Source organism: Notechis scutatus, chromosome 5 (genome assembly GCF_049901735.1).
Source record: "Notechis scutatus isolate UNSWTSFEM ecotype Mainland chromosome 5, rNotScu1.2, whole genome shotgun sequence".
Lineage (NCBI taxonomy): Eukaryota > Metazoa > Chordata > Lepidosauria > Squamata > Elapidae > Notechis > Notechis scutatus.
In genome coordinates, this window is record NC_142013.1 from 35181085 (window position 1) to 35192208 (window position 11124).

General features: G+C 36.4%; 1 protein-coding gene across 1 annotated transcript; it reads left to right on the forward strand.

The window, feature by feature from the left end:
- Positions 1-1405: 1405 nt before the first annotated feature.
- Positions 1406-5815, forward strand: C5H3orf85 (chromosome 5 C3orf85 homolog). The gene is made up of 4 exons (XM_026663983.2): positions 1406-1480; positions 2087-2193; positions 3921-3979; positions 4749-5815. The coding sequence occupies exons 1-4, from the start codon at positions 1432-1434 to the stop codon at positions 4804-4806; spliced, it is 273 nt and encodes a 90-aa protein (XP_026519768.1). The 5' UTR covers positions 1406-1431; the 3' UTR covers positions 4807-5815.
- Positions 5816-11124: the final 5309 nt, after the last annotated feature.

The window sequence follows — 11124 nt, forward strand, 5'->3', positions numbered from 1 at the left end:
AAGCCAAATAGGCTGCTGAACACCCAGATACAGGCAGTTATGTAGATGACTCTACATAAAAGGTGCCAGGTTTTGACCTTCCTCGCCAGCATTGGTCAACTCTGAACAGGATAACCAACATGGTGTCTGCCAGGACTCATTGTTTAAGTGGGGTCTTGTCTCTACCCCTCAGTGTGACAAAATATCCATCACATTGTGTCCATCAAGAGCTTACACCAGCCCAATGTCTGATTTTTTCAACATAGACCACCCTGTCCTTGAATGGCTGGGTAGACTGGACATTAACATTTGAACTATTATAAGTCCATGTGTTTGCCATACACTAAATAAATAGTTCAAAAAAAAGGGTGCCCAGGATGAGATGGATCTTCAAGAATGTTTTGAACTTTCTTAAGGCAGCAGGAGCTATAAAGCTCTTCCAAAGAGGGGAGAGGGCAACCAATGATCCTCTGGGCAATGACATTAACCCTCTGGAGCGCTGTCCTATTTGCCACTGTGCAATTGGCAAACCATACACAGGTGCAGTAAGTTAAAATACTCTCTATGGTGCAGCGGTAGAAGGTCACCAGCAGTTACTCATTCAGTTGTTGTTTTATGAGAAGCCTCAGGTAGTATAATCTCTGCTGGGCCCTTTTGACCAGTGCTTCAATGTAAGCACCCCAGGTCAGGTCCCCTTTTATGGTAACACCCAGAAAGATGCCTTAAAGCTGCAAGTTGCCCTCCCAATTTACTGCATGAAAAAAACCCAAAATATTCAAGCCATTATTTGAAAAGAATTTTTCTTTAAAATGGCATGCTCTTAATAGTTTGATTGTAAACTTCTCCACTCCATGCTTACTTCCGCATCTTATCTATATTGGCTTAGTATGTAGCTGCACAATAATAAACGTGGAAGGCAGATGATAGGTAGAAATGCTGACAGAAATCTGCAACAAGTTGGCCTGCACATCCTCAGGTGGTGGAATGATGAGCAGGTAGGATATGGAAAATTATATTGGATTCCTTAAATTAGCCTATCCTAGGTAACTGTAGAAGAGATTCACTAGCACTAAAGGGTGCTGTCTATAGTTTCCTTACAATGGGGAACAGCAAAAAGGGACCATATTGGTCTTTATTTCAAGAAGGAAATTATTTCACCCAGCTCTGCTCACAAGGCAAAAATACTGGAAACGTGTTTGCAATAAAGTTTAAAGTTTAATGGGTCCAGTGTCCATGCATAGAAGGGAAAAACATGTCTGAAGTGAATCAAAACTTCCATGTAGGAAAGTCTAAAGGGCACAGAGAGGTCGATGGAACATGAAAATGCAACAATGGACTCTGCCCTCTTTCTGCACAACTGTTCAGACACAGAGTAAATGATTGATAAAGCAAAGGGAATCAAATGGTCAAAAAGGATACAGTTTTTACTTTTCGAATGACAGAGAAGGCACCATGAGTATTATAATGCTTCATGCGACGACCTGTGTTGTTCTGCTTACAGGTAAGCTTTTAAAACGCATTACGCTTCTTCTTGAAATATGCATATTAATTTTGGTTGAACGAATTGCTGAGATTCACAAAGAACTGCAAGGAAGTGCTCTTACACTATCAAACTCAATTTCACTGGGTATAATTGATTGCAACTGGAAAGTTATGGTGACTCAGATTAGATGTATTTTTTCTTTCAAAATAATATTTGGTTTTGTGGATTATAAAAGTCAGCCTAATCTATTGTTTAGTAATATTAAAAACACAGAAATTTTCTCCCTAGCATAGTACTCTGGAATATAACTAACATAGAGTATAACTACACTTTCCATAGCTGGTGTGACCAAAAGTTATGAGTAGAATCTAGCATCCAGGAAAAGGCCCAATGAGGTAATATGTATTATGACATTATATATGATTGATGGAACATACATAATTCATATCATTTGTGTGATGACCCTCACATGACACATATGTCATTTGCCCCCATGCAGATGCCCATGAGTAGAACATATCTAGAGACCATCAGATTAGAGAAATCTGGCATACAGCAGTATATTTTAGATTTTGTGTATTCTCTGAACCCATGACTGTCAAGCTTGTGGCTTTGTCATTTCAGTGGCTTGGGGACTACCATTTGTCTCTCAAGACGAAGATAATGAATTTTTAGGACTTAAGAGGCTACCTTACCCAGCCAATTGGCATGCAGTTACAGTGTCTGAACAGGTACTGACCTTTTCTAACATCTTTAAAACCTATATTTATTACTCAATTTCCAATTCACCTTTTCCCTGGGGGAACTTATGCTGGCCTAAAACCTTGTGATGAAGATTTGACCAGAGGAAAAATGACTCATCTAAAGTAACGCAGACTGAGTGGGGTTTGAAACACAACACCATATTTCCATTCACAATCAAAGATTTTACTTGAGATAATAACATGATGATTTAAAAAAAGATTCATTATAAGGAGTTTGGATCTACTTGATTTTTCTCTTCAACGAATCATTCAGAAATATCAAAATTATAATCCTTTTAGGAAGAATTGGAAAAACATTTCAGAACTATCAGTCTGAGGATCATGGTTTATAACCATAACTCAACTGGGATGGGCCTGGTACCAAGGAATTTAGTGCTAAATTCTGATGTTTTTGTTTAAATAGTTAATGCTTTTCGTGTGTAAGAGCGACTTCTCCAGTCTTAAGCTGTGCAAATAACAACAACAACAACAACAATAATAATAATTAACAACAACAGTAACAGTAACAACAACTTTCAGTAATTGAGTAGGAAATGACACAAATGGATTTCTAGCTAAGAAATCAGAAATTCAGAATATTGTGCAATCTAATTTTGGGAATGTGAAGTCTAATTGTTTTTGTTTTTGTTTTTTAAATACAATGAAGAGTAATTTGTTATCCTTCTCACCCCTGTAATTTTTTATTTGTTTCTCAATGGCATCTTACATTAAGAAATAGTCCCCCCCCAATACAGCAATTATAGAAATATCTTTCTGGGGATGAAATATTAAGAAGCATGTTACCCAGAACGAAAAGTAGAGTTAGCCTCTCCTGCCCCAGAGAACAGGAGTGGAACAAATGAATTAAAAGTACATGGAAGTAGAATCAGAGTAGAAGTCAGGAGAAAGTTCCTGATTGTATGAGTTGTCAACCAGAAGAAAATATCGTCACATTTGCTTTTCATGGAGACAGACATGTAATGGCCATTGATCAGAAATGCTATATTTATTCATTCAATTCAATATTGTAGGGAATTTTCCTGAGCATGGAGGTCAGAGTAGAAATCTTTAAGTTCCTTTTCTATTCTGATGCTATGAAAATATTGTATTTTAGTTAATTGTTTAAGCCTAGTTGTATGCATTCTCAGTTTGTGTTTTTTTCTCCTATACTTCAATGCAAAATCAGTATTTAATTTGCAATGCTATGTCCTGAGATATTGTGTCTTCCCTTCCCTTCTATATTGGGTTGATGTTAATTCTGTTTTATAATAAAACATAACTAAACTAAACTAAGACATGATAACCATATTCATCCTCTGAAAGAAAGAAAGAAAAATAGAAAGAAAGAAAGAAAAGTCAGGCAGACAGTCAGACAGACAGAAAGAAAGAAAGAAGGAAAAAGAAAGAAAATTGGGGAAAAAGGAAAGGAAAAAATACTGCAAAATGGCAGAAAAATAAATGAAGGACTGCCTGTCACACTGGTTGGGAATTATAGTTACCATACTACGATAGCATTAATTGCAGAAGACAATGTGCTTCTTTGGGGGTGCTGGGAGGTCTGCAAATTGTTATTATTTCAGTTTTTATTCTGCCTTTCGGTTCAGAGCTACAAGTGTGAATTATCATCTTTAGCTTCTCTGAGATTGTCAATGCTAATAAATATCCATAGAACATTTTTTCCTTGTTAAACTAAATCGTATTTTTATTCTAATCAGATGAATGAATACTGGTCATTACTGCAGAGATCATCACAGTATTCCATGGACATGGTCAGGTAATTCATGGAACTGGACATCTTTGAAAGGGTTTCTGTATTTACAGCATTTAATGGGATTGATATTAATGCAGGGATTATATGAAAAAACACACAATGATATTTATTAATTTTTTCAAAGTGTGTAATTTAGACATAATTGCTAGCTGAAGTAATTGTTGCTAAGTAGCCTAATAAATAGCTGTAATACATGGGGAATTTTAAAATACTTACATGAAGAAATGTGGGTGTTACATGATGCCATGCAAGACAAGAATTTGGCACTGCAGGATAAGAATTGACAGAGCATTCCTGAAGGAGGAGAAATCCCCAAAGATTTGTCAATGGAAAGACTTCTTTACTGTTGGCATGAAATCTTGGAAAGAGTTTCATTATGATGTAGAAGGCTATGGATCCACTGACTTTCTTTTAGCCAAATAAGTGTGAAAACACCTCTTTTAGAACACTGAAATTTTTTGGAATTTTTAAAATATTGAATAATAATAATAACAACAACAATAATTACATAATTATTCTGTATGGCATTATTCTGTATGACAGAGTTAAGCTTTCGCCATTTGTTATGATTCCACCACGAGCTAAAGCAAATTGCATATGATGTTAGTCTTGATGCTAGTGGGAAAGGCTTGTTCAAAATTCCCAGTTGTCAAGGCTGGATCATGGTCACAATTAGCTTGTGACCTATTCTTCAGACCAATGGAAGCAAACACCATTTTGGAAAATATTCCATTGTTTAATATGATTTTTAACAAAACATTTTTTTTTACAGGGACTACATTAGTTTTTACAAGAATATGTTATGGCAACAGGAAGAGCATCAGACTTGATCTGTGACTCCCAAATTTATGTATCTATGTCCATGGCATTAATCAACACGATTCTTCCTGGAATATTGGTGCATGAGACAAATGCTATTACGTATAATTGACAAGGATCCAATATAAATGTCTTTATCCTGTTCCTGGAATTGATGAGGGTGTAGCATGTGAAAAAAATGCCCAGGCCTTCAGCTACAATCCTGTACGAAAGAAATTACTTTTAAGTTGTTATGTATAAAATTCAATGTCCAACAGGTCTTGCATGGGAAATATACCTATTGTCATATATAAATCAAAAGTAGTTGTTATAACTTTTGAATATGAAAACTGTCCTAATGAATGTAATATTGATTTTGGAATCTTGTTCATGAACTGGATTATTTTTAGGAATTGTTCACAATTTAGAGTTTAACTTGAAATTGTCCACATGCCAGAAGCAACATGAGAGTGTAAAATTAACAAAGCACTGCTGCTTGCTTCTGCATTATTTAATCCCAGAGAAATTAAAGGAAGTACACAACATAGTCTTTACCTATGATTTTATTTATAATTCCTTCATTTTTATGAACATTTAAAAATAACGTATATATTGTAGCACTTGGCCTGTCCAGATGCCTCAATTTCAAAGCAAGAAGGAATCTATATTCAAAACATATTCATTTGTCACTGGATCTTGACCTTATCTTTCAATGGTTATAACTTTTTAAAGTATCCTTCTTGAATTTCATTCACCTTACTTTAATGCTCTTCCTGACATACCAAATTTTCCACTTCTGTATAATAAAGTGAGCAAAAATATCCTCTTAAATACAGCCATTTTTGCTTCTTTCAAGAACCATTAATTCCATACTACAAACCTGATGTTAACTAGATTCTAGGAAGGGAGCTGTATTAAACTATGGAAGGAAAAAAAAAGAAATGCTACATGTTTTTAAAGACATAAATCTCTGTGGTTTGCAGTTCACAACAACTTTAAAAGAACTTTTTAAAAATATATGTTGGAAAATATGCAACTGTATATTCCTGTTTTTATTGTCTTAATATTTCTTCATATTCTGCCAAGGTATATACATTTATCTACTTTTTCTAGTTTTAACATGCATGTATAACTTTTAATTTCTCATATGTATTTTCTCTGCCAAACATGTTTGTCATTCATAAATTAATTTTTAGATCCTTGCTTGTATAGCTCAATTTAGTGTATATAATGCTTTAGGAGGCTTTGAGTTCGATCCTAGATAGAGGCAAATATTTGGAGTAGACTCCCCTGCTTGAGCAGGGGGTTGGACTAGATGACCTCCAAGGTCCCTCCTAACTCTTATTATTCTATGATACTCTATTCTGCCTTCTGCCTTCTAATGTTAATGCCTTCTGCGTTTCTAACAACAACACATTGTGAGGTGGGTTGGGCTGAGACAGAGTGAGCTGACTGCTTTCTATTTGCAATTGCTACTAATCACATGAGTCAACAATTTGGCAACATTTGCATACAATATACATGTATATTCATGTCCTCAATCAACCAAATTCTAACACCTCCAAAACCATTTTTGTATGTTAATAAGTTTCTTAAATAATCAAGGAGATATACACATTCTTATCTTATTCCCTGGTTAATGTTCCATCATATATAACTCTTAATACACTCAGCAACTAACCCTTGTGCAAATATTGCCTACTCATTCTATCACATGGTTTCTCAAAATTAATCAATGTGCAACCTTTATTTATCTACCTGGGAATATTAATCTTTCATGAAAGTAGAATATATAAAGTTTGAAATAACACTGAGACAGCAGAGAAATCAAACAATCTCTTTGAAAATTCAGATACACACAGTAGGTACTCCACTAAGCAGGTGTTCAGTTTAAAAACATGAATGACAGAATCCTACATTTTCATCAGTGTGTGATGTTTGCATAATCCTCTTGAACAGTTTTGGTAAACTACTTCAAGAGCAAGTTACCTCATTAAACAGAGAGGAAGAATGGAGACAGATGTATTCATTCCCTGCCCTTTTGTCACAGTTTCCATCACTCTCCAAGAACTGAGTAGTCTCCTATATAATTTCCCATGCAATTCACAATTCTAGACAATAATTCCTTAAGATACCTGATGGGCTAGTATCTTCAAATGTACTGTATTTGTGATTCATAAGCACAACATCAAAGAAAACTTATTTTGCTGTGGACTAAGTTTGCGGTTTTAGATCTCCTTTTACCTGGGAACAAGCTAAGTAAGATAATTTAGTAAGACTTCATTTGAACAGTTATGAATACATAATTCTGACAGTTCATGGCACATCCCCTTTATCTGCCAATACACCTTTTTTCTCCTATTATTTTTCTAATATCCCATCAATATCATTCAGTTTTTGTTTCAAAACATGATACTTTTTGCAAATCATAATTTTCTATTAACAATATCTGATTTTTAAAAAGATTTTTAAGGTTGTGAAAATGATTGCTTATGTTTTTATCAACATACCTTAATGCAAATCCAATTTTTATTCCAAGCATTATGCTGGCATACACAGATATAGTATACCCAGAAGCTAAAAAATATATACCAGATGTCCCAATGAGGATAGCAGAGGGAAATGCCACCAATTCTGCTAAGATGAATGCATGAATAGTTGGATCTAAGGAACAGCAATACATTCTGAATGTTCTTACACATTATCCTTTGCAAGACAGACGTGTGTATTATTCTTTTTAGTTATGTAAATAGGACTTTGATTCTCTGGGCTCTTTTCATAAGAAAATATCTGCCTATTTAACATGATTTCTGATTACTAGGAAGTAGAAATAAGAAATAAAAATACTGATAGTGTCATGCTCTTAGTACAGTTGGACTCTGAGGGAGAGGAGGAACAGCCAATAGGGAAGTGGAGGTATGGCTCCGGAGGTTGTGGAGGAGGCTGGGGAAGGGTAATGACTGGCTGGGCAGTCAGAGGAAGAACCAGGCCCATCCCCTCTGCATCCTAGGACACACAAGGGGGAATGGAGAAGGCAACAATTTGGCTTGCGAGAGAGGAGGTGGCCATGATCCTCCTCATTGGTTGCTGCTGGGGAGACTAGTATATAAGAGAGATGATTACAACACAACATTGCCAGAAGCAAAGTGTGTTTTATTTTGGGCTGAAGTTATCTTGGTTGGTGTCCTTCCAACAGACTATGCCTTGTTATCTCCTTGAATTTGGTAATTACTTATCCTGTTCCGTTGTGGAAATGTCATCATTGTAGTTTGTTTGGTTTTTTTTATTTCACCTCTATCTGCTCATTAAGTTCAGACTGTATCACTTTCTTTTGAAGACTATTTTTGAATATGTTTTATCTCCAACTGAGAATTATTGAACACTGGGGCCAAGTTGGAGGCATTAAAAGACAATTATTTACATTTTGGATTTTGTTACATTTATGTTACACTCTGGGTCATCACAGATAGTTTACATCAGCCAGTCTCAACCTTATGACACTTCCTCCTTCCTCTGATGCATGTTGGAGTTCAGTTCCAACATATCTGAACGGCACAAGGATGGCCAACAGGTTTTTAATCAGTCCATTGCAATCAGTCAATTAAAATATTATTTAAAAACATCTAAATGAAAATGGAAGCACACATCTTTTTCATATATGTGGTTTTTTTTTCCTGAAGCCCTCTAGACAAAGGAAAAGATACTATCTTTTAAAAAGATATGCCACCTCCTGCTGCTCAACCCAACAGGCACATGAATCATATAAAAACAAATAAAAAGCTGCTGCCTTCTTCAAAATGATTTATAGTCTAAAGCTCACCTGGAACTTGGCCTAAACAGATGCAGTTGAAAGAAAGATATGCTATTCCCTGCTTAATGCCAGCTTCTCCTCCCTTTCTAATGATCTCTTTTGTAAGCTAATAGGAGGCTGGGATCTGATCTGTCAAGCATGAGGCACTTTGAGGGGATAATGTATGTCTAATCCGTCAAATAAGATTTCTGTAGCTGGATGACACATATTAAACAATAAGTTGTCCTGTTGAAGATAACTTGTCAACTAAATTTGGAGCAAGTAACTTGAAACTTAGAGCTGCCTCTGGACACTTTCTGTTCATAACTGCCGAAAAGATGATTTTTGGGGGGACAGGAAACACAAAACTAATAGTGGAGACCATGTTATAGATTTATTGTTGCACAAAAACAAATACAGAAAAAATGACAAACTCCCTCTAGAGCATCTCGTTCCCTATACCCATAAAAATGTGGTGTCAGATAAATGGTGCCAGATATTTGGCACATGAAACTCCAGCATGAGGTGCGCTGGTTATCCGTGCATTTCCAAGGTGCAAGTCAAGGTGCTGGTGGTTACCGATAAAGCCCTACATGGCTTGGGACCAGAGTACCTGAAGGATCACCATTTTTCAAGAGTCTTGTCCTACTGGGTCAAACAGAATGGGCATGTTGAAGATCTTATCAGCCAAAGAATGTCAGCTGGTGGGGACTAGAAAGCCAGGTTTTTCTGCAGTGGCAGAATTAAAAAAAATCTTTAAATTTTGACTAGTTTTGTTCCTTTTCAGTAATTAAATGTCAATTATTACTATTCATTTTGTAAAAATATATAAGGGGGATGTTAGTTTTGATTCTACTTGCAAACAAAAAGTAATACTCAAAATTGCCTGATCACATGTACAGACACATCCATTCAAATAGTGATTTTAAATAAGCAAAGGCAGCCGCAGAATCTCACGTTTATTAAATGCCCCACATCTCAGGAGATGGCCAAACCTTAAAATAAGTAATAATAACAAACTCATTTCCTTTCAATCGTTGCAAACCAAAATGAGGTTTAGAAATTATGAATAACTGTCCATCTTCACTAGCATTCTGGTCAAAGGGCAGCTTTTTAAAACAAGATGAGATTTATACACCATAATAACTCCTTAATGAGATTTATTCAGGTTTCTGCAAAGTCTAACTACCTTTTTGCTAAAACTTGACAGGACTAATAAACCAGTGATTTGAAATAGTCTATATGGCAGCTGCTTGTCAGTTTTTCCAACATAATTTCCAGATGTTTGGGATTACAATTTCTATAATCATAGCTATACAAGTACTCCTCGACTTATGACCACAATTGAGCCCAAAATTTCTGAGACATTTGTTAAGTGAGTTTTGCTCCATTTTACATCCTTTCTTGCCACAGTTCTTAAGTGAATCATTGCAGTTGATAAGTTAGTAATTTTGTTGTTAAGTGAATCTAGCTTCCCCATTGATTTTGCTTGTCAAAAAGTTGCCAAAGTTTGCCCCATGACCTTGTGACACAGCAATGGTCATACAGGTGAAACTCGAAAAATTAGAATATTGTGCAAAAGTTCATTTATTTCAATAATGCAACTTAAAAGGTGAAACTAATATATGAGATAGACTCACTACATGCAAAGCAAGATAGTTCAAGCCGTGATGTGTCATAATTGAGATGATTATGGCTTACACCTGATGAAAAACCCCAAATCCACAATCTCAGAAAATTAGAATATTACATGCAATCAATAAAACAAGGATTGTACATAGAACAATATCCGACCTCTGAAAAGTATAAGCATGCATATGTACTCAGTACTGGGTTTGGGCCCCTTTTGCAGCAATTACTGCCTCAATGCAGCGTGGCATGGAAGCAGCCTTCTGCTCTTCTGCATTGCTCGGTCTCATGTCTCTCATCTTTCTCTTGGCAATGCCCCATAGATTCTCTATGGGGTTCAGGTCAGGCAAGTTTGCTGGCCAATCAAGCACAGTAATCCCATGGTCATTGAACCAGGTTTTGGTGCTTTTGGCAGTGTGGGCAGGTGCCAAGTCCTGCTGGAAAATGAAGTCAGCATCCCCATAAAGCTCATCTGTGGGAGGAAGCATGAAGTGCTCCAAAATCTCCTGGGAGATGGCTGCATTGACCCTGGACTTAATGAAGCACAGTGGACCAATACCAGCAGATGACATGGTTCCCCAAATCAACACAGACTGGACTTCAAGCATCTTGCAGTGTGTGCCTCTCCATTCTTCCTCCATACTCTGGGTCCTTGGTTTCCAAATGAAATGCAAAAGTTGTTCTCACCAGAAAAGAGGACTTGAGACCACTGAGCAACAGACCTGCTCTGTTTTTCTTTAGCCCAGGCAAGATGCTTCTGACATTGTTTGTTGTTCAGGAGCGGCTTGACCAGAGGAATACAACATTTGAAGCCCATGTCCAGGATCTGTCTGTGTGTGGTGGCTCTTGATGCACTGATTCCAGCCTCAGTCCACTCCTTGTGAAAGTCCCCAACACCTTTGAATGGCCTTTTCCTGACAATCCTCTCCAG

Bases quoted from the DNA above. Each gene is read 5' to 3' on its own strand.
- C5H3orf85 (XM_026663983.2), top strand. From the start codon at position 1,432: ATGAGTATTATAATGCTTCATGCGACGACCTGTGTTGTTCTGCTTACA. The intron at 1,481-2,086 runs GTAAGCTTTTAA...TTGTCATTTCAG, and splicing joins CTGTGTTGTTCTGCTTACAG to TGGCTTGGGGACTACCATTT. The intron at 2,194-3,920 runs GTACTGACCTTT...TATTCTAATCAG, and splicing joins CAGTTACAGTGTCTGAACAG to ATGAATGAATACTGGTCATT.